Here is a 19,864-nt window from a genome sequence, read left to right on the forward strand (position 1 = left end):
AAGAAATACACTGACTACATGTAGGGGTAAAATATTTTATTTTGTGTTATGAAATCTTCCCATAATTAATTTGCTGAGATAACAATTAGCCTACTAAAATAATCCTGCCTGACATTGAGAGGAGAGGGTTTTACAATTGATATTATTTGCAGGTGATCTTTCTCTGCTCCACTATATGTCCATAATGCATTAGACATCCGAAATGTACAGGTTTTGCCAACATTTCATTCAATAATGAATTGTATTATTTGGTCACATCTGCAATGCATCAGCCCTACATATGATAGGACTCAGACACTCCAAAACACCAGTGAGCAAAACATTTGTTTGTAGGACTCCTTTGTTTGTGCAGTACCTTAGAGTGGTACACAAGTCTAACAATTCATACCAAGCCCAGTTTCAGTATAAAATACTAAAAAAATATGAAGTCAATCTATGTGAAATATCAGCAATTGTTTTTACATGATGAGACTGACACAATGAGAAGTATTATGTTATTTTCTGTTTAAAGAAAACAAAAACAAAAATGTCCAGATATAATTTCACTGCATAACAGTCAGTATTGCTGTTAAAATGTCTCATATATACTCTCTTATTACAATATCTAATAATACTTAACCATACATAACCAACTAAGAGTTTGAGATACAGTACAGAGAAATGAATGACATTGTCCTTTCTTGATCTCAACAATGCATGGCTGAATAAAGTTGATTCCCTGGTTAGAAATTATAACCTGATAAAGTTTAGCATCATCTCTTACCAAGAGTTCATTACCCATTCATGTGTTTGAACCATCAGAAACATGGCCAACAGTTTGTCTGCCCCTCATGCTTCACTTTGGATCCTACTTCTTCTTGGTATCTTCATCCTCCTTCTCTTCCTCCTCCTCCTCTGTCTCCTCCTCCTCCTCCTCCTCCTTCTCTTCCTCCTCCTCAGGGAAGGAGACCTTTGATTTGCTCTTGAGCAGCTTGACCACTGGGAATTGGACAGACAGAGTGCTGGAGGGTCATGGGTAATGTGGCAGACTGTCTGGAGTCATATCAGAGATATCAATAACTAAGAAAGACTTGCAGTATGTTCTAACAGCTCCTCACACAGACACACACTGTGTCCTGATCTATTTTTTTTATATTTTTTTTATTTAACCTTTATTTAACCAGGTAAGCCAGTAGAGAACAAGTTCTCATTTACCACTGCGACCTGGCCAAGATAAAGCAAAGCAGTGCGATAAAAACAACAACACAGAGTTACATATGGAATAAACAAAAATGTACAGTCAATAAAACAATAGAAAACAGAAAATCTATATACAGTGTGTGCAAATGTAGTAAGTTATGGAGGTAAGGCAATAAATAGGCCATAGTGCAAAATAATTACAATTTAGTATTAACACTGGAGTGATAGATGTGCAGAAGATGATGTGCAAATAGAGATACTGGGGTGCAAATGAGCAAAATAAATAACAATGTAAATAACAATATGGGGATGAGGTAGTTGGGTGGGCTAATTACAGATGGGCTAATTACAGATGGGCTGTGTACAGGTGCAGTGATCGGTAAGCTGCTCTGACAACTGATGCTTAAAGTTAATGAGGGAGATAAGTGTCTCCAGCTTCAGAGATTTTTGTAGTTCGTTCCAGTCATTTGCAGCAGAGAACTGAAAGGAATGGGCATGGGCAAGTTGCAGTGGAGGGTGCAGAGCTGGTGGCCGGGGTAGGGGTAGCCAGGTGGAAAGCATGGCCAGCCGTAGCAAAATGCTTATTGAAAATCTCGATTATCGTAGATTTATCGGTGGTGATAGTGTTTCCTAGCCTCAGTGCAGTGGGTAGCTGGGAGGAAGTGCTTTTATTCTCCATGGACTTTACAGTGTCCCAAAACTTTTTGGAGTTAGTGCTACAGGATGCAAATTTCTGTTTGAAAAAGCTAGCCTTTGCTTTCCTAACTGATTGTGTATATTGGTTCCTGACTTCCCTGAAAAGTTGCATATCGCAGGGGCTGTTCGATGCTAATGCAATACACCACAGGATGTTTTTGTGCTGGTCAAGGGCAGTCAAGTCTGGGGTGAACCAGGGGCTATATCTGTTCTTAGTTCTGAATTTTTTGAATGGGGCATGCTTATTTAAGATGGAGAGGAAAGTGTTATGTATGGTACGACGTGCTGTACGTCGTACTGTACGTTGTTATGGTTTACGACAGTGTGCTGCTTTACGGATGAATGGGTTGTCAGAATGAGTGGCACATGTCATTAAACGACAGAGTGATGTACAATGTGAAACTGTGCAGATGTGCGTTCTTCTACAGCTAGGCTAGATATAACAGAAAGCACTTTTGAAGAACATCCAGGCATCCTCTACTGACGGAATGAGGTCAATATCCATCCAGGATACCCGGGCCAGGTTGATTAGAAAGGCCCTAATACGCTACAGAGGATGTTGATGTGTGTATGCGTGTGTGTAAGTATGATGCTGTTTATGTCAATACAGCGGTCAAATGTAATCTGTCCTGTGACCAGACCATCTGTTAGTTAAGGTGGCTGGAACACTCCTCCCTGCAGCTAATCAACAGCACAGAGAAGACATCCATGTGTACGGAGATCTTTTAGCACTTTAGTCTATATCGATTAACTATGACCAACATCAAGCCGCAAGTTGTTGACAGTACAGTATGTGTGACCCACTAGATTTAACTGTGTGAACTCATTCACCCTCACAACCTAAACCACAGTGGTGAGCTGTATCTGCAGCTTTACATGTTCTGTAAAGGAAACAACACGACCCTGTGCCAGGCCCACATTATTTGACTGTAGCCTTCCACATAAGCTACAGTCCAGTTCAACTTGACTATAGCCTTTCATATCAGGTACAGTGTGTTGCTGTGAGGTCCTTACCTGGAGTGAAGGTAGGCTGGTGCTGGTAGGGGGTGTCTTTGCGCCTCGGTGTGTCTGCCAGTCGTGGCAGGGCCCCTGATAGCTCCTCTGCTAGGGCCAGCGTGTCTGTGTGGGACTGGGGCAGTCTGCTAGGAGGCAGGCTGTCTCTGTCTCTGTCCTCACCATGGCCTCTAGAGCAGTCTGTGGACACACAGTATGAAACCAAAATAAATGGTGCTATAATACTTAACTTTAAAGGTCCAATTCAGCCATTTTTATCTCAATATCAAATCATTTCTAGGTAACCATACTGTAATAATTTTCAATTAAAATCGTAAAAACTAACAAAAAAGGCTTCTTAGCGAAGAGCAATTTCTCAAGCAATAATTTTGCTAGGACTGTCTGGGAGTGGTTTGTGTGGGGAGGGGAAAACTGGCAGAGAGGTTTGAAACTCTCTTTCTTTTTAGTCAATTAACTATTTACCACATGGTGATGTCACCATGGAAGGCCAAAACTCCCTGCCACCAAAACAGGCTGAAATTTCAGGCGGTTTTTCAATCTCCAAAGCCGATGTCAGTAAGACCTTTAAACAGGTAAACATTCACAAGGATTACCAGGATGCATACTCAGCGCTTGCGCTGACCAGCTGGCAAGTGTCTTCCCTGACATTTTCAACCTCTCCCTGACCCAGTCTGTAATACCTACATGTTTCAAGCAGACCACCATAGTTCCTGTGCCCAAGAAGCCAAGGTAACCTGTCTAAATGACTATCGCACTGTAGCACTCACATCTGTAGCCATGAAATGCTTTGAAAGGCTGGTCATGGCTCACATCAACACCATCATCCCAGACACCCTGGACCAACTCCATTTCGCATACCGCCCTAACAGATCCACAGATGGCACAATTTATATTGCACTCCACACTGCCCTCTCCCACCTGGACAAGAGGAACACCTATGTGAGAATGCTGCTCATTGACAACTCAGGGTTCAACATCATAGTGCCCTCCAAGCTCATCACTAAGGAGCCTGGGACTGAACACCTCCCTCTGCAACTGGATCCTGGACTTCCTGACGGGCCGCCCGAAGGTGGTGATGGTAGGCAACAACACATACGCACCGCTGACCCTCAACACGGGGGCCCTCAGGGGTGCATGCTTAGTCCCCTCCTGTACTCCCTGTTCACTCACAACTGCATGGACACGCACGACTCCAACACCATCATTAAGTTTGCTGATGACACGACGGTGGTAGGGCTGATCACAGATGATGATGAGACTGCCTATAGGGAGGAGGTCAGAGACCTTGCAGTGTGGTGCCAGGACAACAACCTCTCCCTCAATGTCAGCAAGACAAAGGAACTGATTGTGGACTACAGGAAACGGACGACCAAGCACACCCCCATTCACATCAACGTTCCTCGGTGTCCATATCACTAAGGATCTATCACGGTCCAAACACACCAACAAAGTCGTGAAGAAGGCATGACAATGCCTCTTCCCCCTCAGGAGGCTGAAAAGATTTGGCTTGGGCCCTCAGATCCTCAAAAATGTCTACAGCTGCACCATTGAGAGCATCTTGACTGGCTGCATCACCGCTTGGTATGGCAACTGCTTGGCATCCGACAGCAAGGCACTACAGAGGGTAGTGCGGATGGCCCAGAACATCACTGGGGCCGAGCTCCCTGCCATCCAGGACCTCTATACCAGGCAGTATCAGAGGAAGGCCCTAAAAATTGCCAAAGGCTCCAGCCACCCATCATAGACTGTTCTCTCTGCTACCACACGGCAAGCAGTACCGATGCACCAAGTCTGGAACCAACAGGACCCTGAACAGCTTCTACCCCCAAGCCATAAGACTGCTAAATTGTGTTAAATTGTTAACCAAATTGCTACTCAGACTATACATTTTTTACATTTTAGCAGACGCTCTTATCCAGAGCGACTTACAGGAGTAATTAGGGTTAAGTGCCTTGCTTAAGGGCACATCGACAGATATTTCACTCAGTCGGCTCTGGGATTCGAACCAGTGACCTTTCAGTTACTATCCCAATGCTCTTAACTGCTAGGCTATCTGCATTTACCCTTTTTGCACTAACTATTTTGACTCATCACATAGCTGCTACTGTTTATTATCTATCCTGTTGCCTAGTCGGGTCGGCAGGTAGCTTAGTGGGTAAGAGCGTTGTGCCAGTAACCGAAAGGTCGCTGGTTCTAATCCCCGAGCCGACTAGGTGAAAAATCTGTCGATGTGCCCTTAAGCAAGGCACTTAACCCTAATTGCTCCTGTAAGTCGCTGTGGATAAGAGCGTCTGCTAAAATGACTAAAATGTAAAAAATGTAGTCAATTTATTCCTAGTTATATGTACAGTACATTCCTACCTCAATTACCTCGTACCCCTGCACATTGACTCGGTACTGGTATCCCGTGTATAAGTTATCATTACTCATTGTTTATCTATTATTACTTTTATTATTACGTGGTATTACTTTCCTATTATTTCTCTATTTTCTTTCTCTGTGCATTGTTGGGAAGAGCCCATAAGTAAGCATTTCACTGTTAGTCTCTACATCTGTTGTTTACGAAGCATCTGACTAATACAACTTGACTTGATGATTTGATTTGAACAGCTCTTACACTAAAATGGCATTATCATAATTTTCACAATATTATTCCAACCTCATCGTGTAGAAATATATATATATATATAAAATACAGGGAAATCATGTTTTTGACTGCACTGGGCTTTTAATACTTTATTTGACCATCTGTTACAACAGAAATTGGTCTTCTGCTGTGCTCTGAACTGGAGCATATTCAGCATTCAACTGAATTCAAGTCCATTGAGCCTAAAGGCTTTTGGCCATTGTATATATTATTTGGCCGTGTTGTTGTTTAAGGAAGGTGGGCCATGTTGGATATATTCTAATCCACCACCTAATTAACAAGCCAAATTTGTAATGAAAATTGCAATAATTACTACAATAATATTGTTGCTATATAATTGGACCAAGAATAGGATGCTGTGCTCAAATTAGTTTCTCCTGTCCCCATAGTCCTTGTTGCACTGCCTGACTAGCGACTATCCATTTGAGAGATCGGATGGTGTAGCTCTCTTTGTGCACTGTCTGACTATCCATTTGTGAGACCTACAATAGGAGGATGATATAACTCTCAGTCAATCAATATCTAATGTAGGTTTATAGTGGACATGGCCTCTCCAGGAAATAGCTACCTCTATGAATCAGCAAGTATGGTCAGTCACTCTCTGTCACACGCTTCAGTAGGCTCGGTTTAAATATAATGCTGACCACAGACAATACACCCAGTGTTTCCTACTCTCCAGATTAAAAGGAGAATATGAACCAATGGCACCTGTGCTGCCATGATGGCAGAGCTTGTGAATGTAACGGTTTGTGTTGAAAACATTGTGTGAGTGAGGACCTGTACCTTTCATGGTGGGCGGAGTGTAGACGCTGTGTTTTCTCTGAGCGGGAGACGCCCCTGCACTCTGGGTCTGGTGTAGGGAGATGGAAGGGGGGGGAGAAATAACAGCATGAGAACCAACAAGCAGAGATCCCATTTCACTGAAGCTATTTCAGGAGCCAGGTCATCTCAGGTAATCAATGACAACTGCATCAGATATACATGCCACCTCATAGAACGATAGACTGCTGCTAGGGAGCATCCTGATAATGTTGTTCATTTGAGGGACATTATCTTTGACTTTTATTTCTGCTTATAAACAGAGCAAGGTAAACAGTGTGACCTACCTCTCCTTGATGACTTGTAGTCTGCTTGTCATCTGTGTGAGAGAAAAGCAGACATGAGTTATAGTACATTTGTCAGTCTAGATAAAATTGCCTAAGGAGCTATTACTCAACCCTCGGTTAGAGGTTCTGCTGTACCATTGTATTTCACCTGTGTGATGTGATTGATTCTAGACTACAGTGAGAGAGCTGTAATGGTCATCATGATGAACTCATGGCTGAGAGAGTTTATGGTTCAGTGTCCAGATCACTGCTAACCTCAGGCTGTAATGGCTGACTGGTGACTCACCCACTCTATTGCTTTAACTTCTCCTCCATTGACATTTCTCTGAATTGAAATTGATCTTAGAAATGACTACCAGGGGTGATTCATATGGTTCAGAGGATGAGTTCTATCACCATGAACATCACAGCTTGAGCAAAACACCAATAACTCACTGACCAAGTTATTGAATGAATGGCACTGGACAACAGACTGAATTCAGCTCCATGACGTTTGTAGTGCATAAACGGAAGATAGCACAAACATGTGAAGCACATTAACATGACTATCTTGTTGAATGAATAGCATGGGGCAACACATGAGCCCTGTATTGTACAGATGCTGGATCTTCATTTGATCACACTTTTGTTGCTAAGAATTTTTCTGGACTGCAGGAAATGCAGATGAGCTTTGTGATTTACATAAACTCACTGAAAACCCACACTAACACAAGGTTATGTTAACAGTATTGTATTTTTTATGCAGCCTACCTTTGACCAGCTAATAGCCTAACCACCGATCAAGCAACATTCTCGACTAAATGTTCAAATCCTGTTGCTGCAGGATTATTTTGCTGTGAAATATATAGGTCAAATTAAGATCCTACATCTGTATGTTGTTCTCTGTGGCCAACACTGTACATGAACTGAAGACATACATCAAAACATGTGGAGCACATTAACATGACCAAGTGGTTGTATGAATGGCACTGAACAACAGACGAGCATTGGATGTGACTACAAACAGCTAAACTTGTTGTTTTCTAAGGCCAACACAGTACATGAACTAAAGGCAGCAGCAAAACATGCGGAGCACATTATCAGCCTGTTACTACCATATAAAGCATCACCTCACAACAATAGCTGAATGAAGTCAGTGTGTCTCGGACCATCAAGCCTACGGGCATGGGAGGCTGATGGGAGGGTGATGATGTCACAGTCGCCGCTGTAGTGGGCAGGGGAAAATAGCACTGGCATTCCCTGGCGTCATGTAAGGCTGCTATGACACTTTATAAGGCATCTATAATACTATATAAATCCTCTGTGACACCCTTCAATCCAGCCACTGTTATAGGACACCAGTCATCATACTACTGGGTCTGGGTCCAAGGGAACTGACCAGCTGTTTTTACACACTAGTAGAGAGTTGAAGAGCTGATGGGAAATCAACAGTAAACCTTATATAAAGCTAAAAAGTCCAGAGGGAGAATATTTTATTAGCTCATTCCAGGTCCATGGGTTTCACACATTATCTCTGTTAGGGAGAGTGTTAAATTAAAGCCATGGGGCACTGCAGCTCAAAATATCTTGATAGTACATCTGGTTCTCAAGGATAAAATTCTGATACAGGACACACAATAATCCAGAGACACAATACAAAACACTACAGTAAGGTTCAGTATTAACTTTCAGAATAGGCCTCTATCGAAGAGAGACAGTTCAGATGACATTCACAGGGAAATATCAGCAAGACAAAGAGCTGCTTGTAGCTTAAATAATGGCTGTGAATGAATAGGGTCCCACGCACACCTCCTACAGTATGCAGTCCACATACACAAACAGTTGAGCAAAACAAGTTTCACTCGACTACACTACAGCACACCATCCATTCCCATTCACAGCACACAGCCAGTAACTCCCAATGGGATCTCTCAGGATAATGTAATGGTAAAAGGCCAGATAGCATCAACACTATCAACTAAGCAAAGAGCTTGACGAGACAACTAGGCTGGAGAAAACTGGAGACATAGAGAATAGAGGATAGAGGGATGGCGGAATGGAGGGAGGAATAGAACCATGGTCATGGTGGGAACAGAGCTGTCCCATTGGCAGTGGTTACCTATGCCTGCCATAAAACACAGACCTGGCACTGAGGAGACAGAAATACATGCACCCAGCCAAGGATGAAGAAATCAATGGATAAAAAGAAAGGCAACCTGGGTCTGTGATGCAACACACACGTACGCCATTCTGACAATGTAATGCCTCTAAACTGGCTCCTGGATGAAGGGCCTGCGCCTGGCTTCTGTCAGACAATTTAATTGCCACCCAGTAGATTTGGGTTAGCTGGTTTGTCACTGAGACAGGGACGTCCCACATTGGCACCCTATTCCCTACATGATGCACTATTTTTGACCAGATCCTTATGGGCCCTGGTCAATAGTAGTGCACTATAAAGGGAATAGGGTGCTATTTGAGACGTAGCCAAGAACACCCCTTACTCTCTGCCAGAAACTCTCTCTGAGGAGAATATGGGCCAGCACACCCTCCATCAATTAACAGTACCAACCCTTTCCCTTCCTCTGCACAATGGGATAAATAGAACCTGTCCGTTCATACTGATGATTCAGTACAATGGGATAAATAAAACCTGTACGTTGATACTGTTGGTAGAGCATGGCGCTTGCAACGCCAGGGTTGTGGGTTCATTTCCCACGGGGGGCCAGCATGAAAATGTATGCACTCACTAACTGTAAGTCGCTCTGGATAAGAGCGTCTGCTAAATGACTAAAAATGTTTAAAAAAAAAAAAAAAAATTCTCCGTTCATACTGATGATTCAGTATAATGGGATAAATAAAACCTGTCCGTTCATACTGAAGATTCAGTACAACGCGATAAATAAAACCTGTACGTTGATACTGATGATTCAGTACAACGGGATAAATCAAACCTGTCCGTTCATACTGATGATTCAGTATAATGGGATAAATAAAACCTGTCCATTCATACTGATGATTCAGTACAATGGGATAAATAAAACCTGTCCATTCATACTGATGATTCAGTACAATGGGATAAATAAAACCTGTCCGTTCATACTGATGATTCAGTATAATGGGATAAATAAAACCTGTCCGTTCATACTGAAGATTCAGTACAACGGGATAAATAAAACCTGTACGTTGATACTGATGATTCAGTACAACGGGATAAATCAAACCTGTCCGTTCATACTGAAGATTCAGTACAACGCGATAAATAAAACCTGTACGTTGATACTGATGATTCAGTACAACGGGATAAATCAAACCTGTCCGTTCATACGGATGATTCAGTATAATGGGATAAATAAAACCTGTCCATTCATACTGATGATTCAGTACAATGGGATAAATAAAACCTGTCCGTTCATACTGATGATTCAGTACAATGGGATAAATAAAACCTGTCCGTACATACTGATGATTCAGTACAATGGGATAAATAAAACCTGTCCGTTCATACTGATGATTCAGTACAATGGGATAAATAAAACCTGTCCGTTCATACTGATGATTCAGTAAATGGGATAAATAAAACCTGTCCGTTCATACTGATGATTCAGTACAATGGGATAAATAAAACCTGTACGTTCATACTGATGATTCAGTACAATGGGATAAATAAAACCTGTCCGTTCATACTGATGATTCAGTACAATGGGATAAATAAAACCTGTCCGTTCATACTGATGATTCAGTACAATGGGATAAATAAAACCTGTACGTTCATACTGATGATTCAGTACAATGGGATAAATAAAACCTGTCCGTTCATACTGATGATTCAGTACAATGGGATAAATAAAACATGTCCGTTCATACTGATGATTCAGTACAATGGGATAAATAAAACCTGTCCGTTCATACTGAAGATTCAGTACAACGCGATAAATAAAACCTGTACGTTGATACTGATGATTCAGTACAACGGGATAAATCAAACCTGTCCGTTCATACTGATGATTCAGTACAATGGGATAAATAAAACCTGTCCGTTCATACTGATGATTCAGTACAATGGGATAAATAAAACCTGTCCGTTCATACTGATGATTCAGTACAATGGGATAAATAAAACCTGTACGTTCATACTGATGATTCAGTACAACGGGATAAATAAAACCTGTACGTTGATACTGTTGGTAGAGCATGGCGCTTGCAACGCCAGGGTTGTGGGTTCATTTCCCACGGGGGGCCAGCATGAAAATGTATGCACTCACTAACTGTAAGTCGCTCTGGATAAGAGCGTCTGCAAATGACTAAAAATGTAAAAAAAAAAAAAAAAAAACTTGTCCGTTCATACTGATGATTCAGTATAATGGGATAAATAAAACCTGTCCGTTCATACTGAAGATTCAGTACAACGCGATAAATAAAACCTATACGTTGATACTGATGATTCAGTACAACGGGATAAATCAAACCTGTCCGTTCATACTGATGATTCAGTATAATGGGATAAATAAAACCTGTCCATTCATACTGATTATTCAGTAGAATGGGATAAATAAAACCTGTCCGTTCATACTGATGATTCAGTACAATGGGATAAATAAAACCTGTCCGTTCATACTGATGATTCAGTATAACGGGATAAATCAAACCTGTCCGTTCATACTGATGATTCAGTATAATGGGATAAATAAAACCTGTCCATTCATACTGATGATTCAGTACAATGGGATAAATAAAACCTGTCCGTTCATACTGATGATTCAGTACAATGGGATAAATAAAACCTGTCCGTTCATACTGATGATTCAGTATAATGGGATAAATAAAACCTGTCCGTTCATACTGAAGATTCAGTACAACGGGATAAATAAAACCTGTACGTTGATACTGATGATTCAGTACAACGGGATAAATCAAACCTGTCCGTTCATACTGATGATTCAGTACAATGGGATAAATAAAACCTGTCCGTTCATACTGATGATTCAGTATAATGGGATAAATAAAACCTGTCCGTTCATACTGAAGATTCAGTACAACGCGATAAATAAAACCTATACGTTGATACTGATGATTCAGTACAACGGGATAAATCAAACCTGTCCGTTCATACTGATGATTCAGTATAATGGGATAAATAAAACCTGTCCATTCATACTGATGATTCAGTAGAATGGGATAAATAAAACCTGTCCGTTCATACTGATGATTCAGTACAATGGGATAAATAAAACCTGTCCGTTCATACTGATGATTCAGTATAATGGGATAAATAAAACCTGTCCATTCATACTGAAGATTCAGTACAACGGGATAAATAAAACCTGTACGTTGATACTGATGATTCAGTACAACGGGATAAATCAAACCTGTCCGTTCATACTGAAGATTCAGTACAACGCGATAAATAAAACCTGTACGTTGATACTGATGATTCAGTACAACGGGATAAATCAAACCTGTCCGTTCATACTGATGATTCAGTATAATGGGATAAATAAAACCTGTCCATTCATACTGATGATTCAGTACAATGGGATAAATAAAACCTGTCCGTTCATACTGATGATTCAGTACAATGGGATAAATAAAACCTGTCCGTTCATACTGATGATTCAGTATAATGGGATAAATAAAACCTGTCCGTTCATACTGAAGATTCAGTACAACGGGATAAATAAAACCTGTACGTTGATACTGATGATTCAGTACAACGGGATAAATCAAACCTGTCCGTTCATACTGATGATTCAGTACAATGGGATAAATAAAACCTGTCCGTTCATACTGATGATTCAGTACAATGGGATAAATAAAACCTGTCCGTTCATACTGATGATTCAGTACAATGGGATAAATAAAACCTGTCCGTTCATACTGATGATTCAGTAAATGGGATAAATAAAACCTGTCCGTTCATACTGATGATTCAGTACAATGGGATAAATAAAACCTGTACGTTCATACTGATGATTCAGTACAATGGGATAAATAAAACCTGTCCGTTCATACTGATGATTCAGTACAATGGGATAAATAAAACCTGTCCGTTCATACTGATGATTCAGTATAATGGGATAAATAAAACCTGTCCGTTCATACTGAAGATTCAGTACAACGGGATAAATAAAACCTGTACGTTGATACTGATGATTCAGTACAACGGGATAAATCAAACCTGTCCGTTCATACTGATGATTCAGTACAATGGGATAAATAAAACCTGTCCGTTCATACTGATGATTCAGTACAATGGGATAAATAAAACCTGTCCGTTCATACTGATGATTCAGTACAATGGGATAAATAAAACCTGTCCGTTCATACTGATGATTCAGTAAATGGGATAAATAAAACCTGTCCGTTCATACTGATGATTCAGTACAATGGGATAAATAAAACCTGTACGTTCATACTGATGATTCAGTACAATGGGATAAATAAAACCTGTCCGTTCATACTGATGATTCAGTACAATGGGATAAATAAAACCTGTATGTTCATACTGATGATTCAGTACAATGGGATAAATAAAACCTTTATGTTCATACTGATGATTCAGTACAATGGGATAAATAAAACCTGTACGTTCATACTGATGATTCAGTACAATTGGTAGAAATGCAACCTGTACATACTGATTATCTTTCAAACCTCTCTTTCTAGACACAGACGCAAACACACACACGCGCATGCGCGCGTGCAAGGCCTGCAAAAATCCACCAGACACACAAACACATACACACACTGTTCAGGCCGCCCAGCACATGCACACAAATACACACACAAATACACACACGCACACACACAGATGATTTATCAAACCCGGTACGCTGTAAGATATGTGGCCAGCCAGGCTGTGTCAGGTTATGACATGAGGAGCAGCGGTCAGATACAACAACACTATCTCATGTCATGACATAACGATAATGATAACCATTCACATCCTGTTCCCCTCAGTGACGTGATGGTGAGTATGACCATGATGCCTGACTGGGAGCTCTGCTTGCATGCCTTTCTGTTCTGTACTGGGAGGCCTGAACAGTGTGTCTGGGTGGGTTTTTGCATGCCTTCTATACTGGGCTGTACAGCAGGCTGGGACGTGGTGGGCAGCTGGGCCATGCGTGTGGAGATGTATGTTTGGCCATGATCACACAATCAAGTCACATGGGGTAAAGGTCAAGGTCACCAACAGTGTGTTGATGATGCTAATGAACCAAGCTTTACCCTGGAGGCCAGAAACATCTGATCTCACTGCCTTCCACATGCAACATAAGCTGGGACCGAGAGAATGAAAAACAGCTTATATCTCAAGGCCATCAGACTGTTAAATAGCCATCACTAGCACATTAGAGGCTGTTGCTGCCTATTGAAATCACTGGCCACTTTAAGAAATGGAACACTAGTCACTTTAATAATGTTTACATCTCTTGCATTACTCATCTCATATGTATATACAGTGGGGAAAAAAGTATTTAGTCAGCCACCAATTGTGCAAGTTCTCCCACTTAAAAAAAATCCAGAAAATCACATTGTAGGATTTTTTATGAATTTATTTGCAAATTATGGTTGAAAATAAGTATTTGGTCAATAACAAAAGTTTCTCAATACTTTGTTATATACCCTTTGTTGGCAATGACACAGGTCAAACGTTTTCTGTAAGTCTTCACAAGGTTTTCACACACTGTTGCTGGTATTTTGGACCATTCCTCCATGCAGATCTCCTCTAGAGCAGTGATGTTTTGGGGCTGTCGCTGGGCAACACAGACTTTCAACTCCCTCCAAAGATTTTCTATGGGGTTGAGATCTGGAGACTGGCTAGGCCACTCCAGGACCTTGAAATGCTTCTTACGAAGCCACTCCTTCGTTGCCCGGGCGGTGTGTTTGGGATCATTGTCATGCTGAAAGACCCAGCCACGTTTCATCTTCAATGCCCTTGCTGATGGAAGGAGGTTTTCACTCAAAATCTCACGATACATGGCCCCATTCATTCTTTCCTTTACACGGATCAGTCGTCCTGGTCCCTTTGCAGAAAAACAGCCCCAAAGCATGATGTTTTCACCCCCATGCTTCACAGTAGGTATGGTGTTCTTTGGATGCAACTCAGCATTCTTTGTCTTTCAAACACGACGAGTTGAGTTTTTACCAAAAAGTTATATTTTGGTTTCATCTGACCATATGACATTCTCCCAATCCTCTTCTGGATCATCCAAATGCACTCTAGCAAACTTCAGACGGGCCTGGACATGTACTGGCTTAAGCAGGGGGACACGTCTGGCACTGCAGGATTTGAGTCCCTGGCGGCGTAGTGTGTTACTGATGGTAGGCTTTGTTACTTTGGTCCCAGCTCTCTGCAGGTCATTCACTAGGTCCCCCCGTGTGGTTCTGGGATTTTTGCTCACTGTTCTTGTGATCATTTTGACCCCACGGGGTGAGATCTTGCGTGGAGCCCCAGATCGAGGGAGATTATCAGTGGTCTTGTATGTCTTCCATTTCCTAATAATTGCTCCCACAGTTGATTTCTTCAAACCAAGCTGCTTACCTATTGCAGATTCAGTCTTCCCAGCCTGGTGCAGGTCTACAATTTTGTTTCTGGTGTCCTTTGACAGCTCTTTGGTCTTGGCCATAGTGGAGTTTGGAGTGTGACTGTTTGAGGTTGTGGACAGGTGTCTTTTATACTGATAACAAGTTCAAACAAGTGCCATTAATACAGGTAACGAGTGGAGGACAGAGGAGCCTCTTAAAGAAGAGGTTACAGGTCTGTGAGAGCCAGAAATCTTGCTTGTTTGTAGGTGACCAAATACTTATTTTCCACCATAATTTGCAAATAAATTCATTAAAAATCCTACAATGTGATTTTCTGGATGTCTTTTTATCAATTTGTCTGTCATAGTTGATGTGTACCTACGATGAAAATTACAGGCCTCTCTCATCTTTTTAAGTGGGAGAACTTGCACAATTGGTGGCTAACTAAATACTTTTTTCCCCCACTGTACTGTATTCTATAATATTCTACTGTATCTTAGTCCATGCCGCTCTGTCATTGCTCGTCCATATATGTATATATTCTTAATTCCATTCCTTACTTAGATTTGTGGGTATTGGGTATATGTTGTGAAATTGTTAGATATTACTTGTTAGACATTACAGCACTGTCGGAGCTAGAAGCACAAGCATTTTGCTACACCCGCAATAACATCTGCTAAACACGTGTATGTGACAAATAAAATGTGATTTGATTTGATTTGATAAGGAAATGGTTGGTAGATTGGTGTGTGTCATGTTGTTGAAGGTTGAATCTCTGCTATCTATCAGGTTTGAAGTGTAAAACATACCAGTGTTTGATTACAGACAGCTACTGTACTTTCTTTTACAGACCACCCATCTCTTGTTTAGTCCTGCTGGTCTCTTTTCACTGTTTCAGTGTCATCCACAGCTATACCTGGGAGCTTTCTTTGGCACTCTGGTCTTACTCCATGATGACCTTTCAAAAGCAGTGGGGAGGACCAGAGTGTGGACAACGCAGCTTTTGCTATGACTGTGCTGCAATCTGCTAGGGTATGGGCTGTGAGTGTGGCTAGGTAGCAGGCTGTGCTGGAGGCTGAGCTGTAAACTGTGGCTGTGTTGTGACTATAGCTGTGCAGTGCTGCAGTCTCCATATGCTGACGCCACAGGGAAGGTATTTGTGCTGATATCACATTGTGACCCTCTATGTTCTGGATCTCTCACTCAAGGTTAGATTCCGCTCTCACTGTTTCATGGGCTCACGATGACACAACAAAGACAAAACACTCGCCTTGCCTCTTTCTTTTTTACACTCTTCTCCTTACTTCCATTCACTAGGGCTGATATCACCCTCCATCCATCATTCTCTCCCCAGACATCTTATAGTTTAACACTCCATTTTGTGTAGCCCACAAGAATAGTCTGGAGCCTTCATTCAACCCGTATTTACATAACTCCTCTATATCCCACAGCTCTTCATTGAATGTCAACAGACAGATCGGAAAGAAAACACTTAAAGAGTATTTACATACTGACAGCAAGCCATTTAATGGTGTTCATCTTTCTCATTATCAATAATGAGCAAGTTGGGCACAAACAAAAAGTCTCCAAATTCAAACGACCCTTAACCGGAGCATAACAAAACAAAAACCAAACAGTTGTCACATGAAGACACACATAATTTCCATGACAGTTTAAGAGTCATGAGGAGTGTAGCTTGGCAACATTCAGGCCACACATTCCATTTCAATACAGGAAATTACAGAAATTCAATTTTCACTACTTTTCATTGAGGGCAATTGGAATTGGAATGTCTATTTCCTGAATTGAATGAGATTAAAAGGAATTGACCCCAACCCTGTTCCTCACACAGGATAAGCATCTTACCTGCTGCAGTTAGGTCTGGTGGAAGATAGATGGCATGGGTGGCTGGTGTAGGTCTCCTCTTACGGATCTGTTAGGGAGAGAAAGGACAGGGTGGGACAGGGTGGTATAGGACAGGGTGGGATAGGACAGGACAGGGGGACAGGTCAGGACAGGGGGACAGGACAGGGAGACAGGACATGACGGGATACAACAGGACAGGGTGGGATAGGACAGGACAGGGGGACAGGGCAGAGAGACAGGACAGGGCAGGACAGGGGGACAGGACAGGGAGACAGGACATGACGGGATACAACAGGACAGGGTGGGATAGGACAGGACAGGGGGACAGGGCAGAGAGACAGGACAGGGCAGGACAGGGGGACAGGGCAGAGAGACAGGGCAGAGAGACAGGACAGGGCAGGACAGGGGGACAGGGCAGAGAGACAGGGCAGAGAGACAGGACAGGGCAGGACAGGGGGACAGGGCAGAGAGACAGGGCAGAGAGACAGGACAGGGCAGGACAGGGGGACAGGACAGAGAGACAGGACAGGGCAGGACAGGGGGACAGGGCAGAGAGACAGGACAGGGCAGGACAGAACAGGACAAAAAAGGACAGGGAAAATGTTGAGTTAATGTGTGGTGCTGAGGATAGCTGGATACAGAAGAAGCACCAGTCACTGCTGTGTGTGCATGTTTTACAAAGTGGTAGACTAGAGTTCAGTGTCTATAAAATCAATGGTCTAGGTTAGGGAGAAGGGTGGGTGTGGAGATGGTGGTGGTGGGGGGAGTGGGAGTGGTTGGCCAAAGCTTTGGATGAAGCTATCTTTCTAAAATCACATAGTGACAAATAAGGATACAGGAAATAGTTTAGTCTGGCACTATACTTATTTCCCAATATTCACTCAAGACGTTGCAATAAAGTCTAGGCAACTAAGATTGTGACAAATAATTCCAGAAAGTGGACGGGAAAGACAAGCCTTCATTCATCTTTCAAGGAGTTCACCATTGTCCATGACATAAAAGAGGTTTCCCACACAGGCATAACACGATCAAAGTAAAGCTTCTTCTGCCAGTCAGTGTCAAGAGAAGCTAGCCCTTTTAACCCTGTGAGATCCCCGGGTTGCAAAAATGCAACAGGTCTTAAACTCATGTCAAACACTACATAGTTCATCGCCTTAGACCCAGATGTATTTCTTATTAGCATTTGTTGTGTGTCCTGTCTTCTCTAAGATGTAGTGACTATGTAGAAGAAAAAAAAGAGCGAGAAAAACATTCTGAGCCAGAGCTATGGGAATTTTGTAAGTCTTGCAAAAAAATATTATAAAAAATGCTTGGGTCTCACAGGGCTAAGCCCCCCACTGTTTCAGCGAGCCCACCATCACATTACTATTACCATGTCATAATGGTAGTCACATTTATTACCATGTCATCATCATGTAGAAGTAAATGTTTTTACTCACATGCTCCGATGCCTGAGGGTCCAGCTGACTCTGAAAGACAGGTACAGAAAACTGGATCTTCTTAGGACTGTTGGGCTCCATGTTTTGAGAGGATAGAGAGAAAGAAAGATAGAGGAGAGAGGGAAAGTAAGAGAACGAGAGGAAGAGGGGACTGTGTTGGGAGCAGCTGCACAAAGCAGCAGCCTCTCTTCTCTTCTGTTCCTCCCCCCTTCCTTATGAGCCCTGGGATAGCTTTAGCGGACAGCCCAGCCCAGCCTGCCTCTCCCCCCGTTGGAGAGAGAGAACAAGAGCAAGAGAGACAGAGCGATGCACTCCACAACCTCACACACTCCTCTAGTGTCCAGTCCACTACTTTATAGAGAGATGCAGTCCACAACCTCAAATCAAATCAAATTGTATTTGTCACATACACGTTTAGCAGATGTTATAGCGGGTGCAGCGAAATGCTTGTGCTAGCTCCGACAGTGCAGTAATATCTAACAATTTCACAACATATACCCAACACACAAAACTAGTAAGGAACGGAATTTAAGAAAATATACAAATAGACAAGCAATGACACACTCCTCTAGTGTCCAGTCCACTACTTTACCAGCCACAGTCAGTCTCCCTTGTCCCCCAGCCCTCAACTCAGACAGACCAACAGCGTGCTCTTTAGCCTCTGCTGGGTCGAGTGTTCAATCTTTGATAAAAGCCACAGGCCAGTCTGAGTCTCCTATCTCTCTTCCCCCCTCCCTCTGTCTCTCTCTGGGTATCATGACACCACGGCCCAGAAGTGCAATATAATCCCCCTAAGGGACCAGGCAGGTGCAATGTTAAATATTGATAACCCAAGTTCAGGAAGCCACTGACCCCCCCTTCTCTATCTTCCTCCATACTTCTTTCTCTCTCCCGCTCTCATTTCCTGAGTGGTATGTGAACCTTGAGACAGTGGAGGGAACTGAAAAATTCTCAATCCTCCAGGCATGTCCTAGTTTACAAATTAGTAACAATTCATATTTTCTCACTCATATATATAAACGGAGAATATTGAGTTGAATTCATGTTAGTTGACAACTACTAAATGTAAATCAAAACTAAACGTTGAAATTACGTCTGTGCCCAGTGGGCTACTTTTATAGTATTTTGTTGACATTTGGAAAGTTGACCTACAAATGTGTTGTTGCCATCAGGCCTGTCGTAAAATAAAATATCCAACATGTACTTTACTCGCATAAAGGTTGGCTGGAAACCTGGTTCATGTTAAATAAATGTATTTGTGCATATCGGGTCCGAGTGGGGAAGCCCTGGGTCAATTTCGGAATGGGACACTAACGCCAATCACCATTTATCCTCATAATTCAGATCGGGGGTTGCGTTAGCTTTCAAATTCAAAACCTTTTCGAAACGCAGACCCACCAAAAATCTGCGTTTTA

The 19,864-nt window shown here is 42.2% G+C and overlaps 1 protein-coding gene across 1 annotated transcript; it reads right to left on the reverse strand.

Moving 5' to 3' along the window:
• Nucleotides 1–23: 23 nt before the first annotated feature.
• LOC311121825 (protein phosphatase 1 regulatory subunit 1C-like) lies at nucleotides 24–18,642 on the reverse strand. Its single transcript, XM_084196266.1, has 6 exons — nucleotides 18,450–18,642; nucleotides 17,011–17,077; nucleotides 6,643–6,674; nucleotides 6,320–6,386; nucleotides 2,890–3,069; nucleotides 24–978 (listed from the first exon to the last, which is right to left on the reverse strand). The coding sequence occupies exons 1-6, from the start codon at nucleotides 18,528–18,530 to the stop codon at nucleotides 848–850; spliced, it is 558 nt and encodes a 185-aa protein (XP_084052392.1). The 5' UTR covers nucleotides 18,531–18,642; the 3' UTR covers nucleotides 24–847.
• Nucleotides 18,643–19,864: the final 1,222 nt, after the last annotated feature.

The sequence above is a fragment of the Coregonus lavaretus genome (assembly GCF_964263955.1).
Source record: "Coregonus lavaretus genome assembly, contig: HAP1_SCAFFOLD_2608, whole genome shotgun sequence".
Classification (NCBI taxonomy): domain Eukaryota; kingdom Metazoa; phylum Chordata; class Actinopteri; order Salmoniformes; family Salmonidae; genus Coregonus; species Coregonus lavaretus.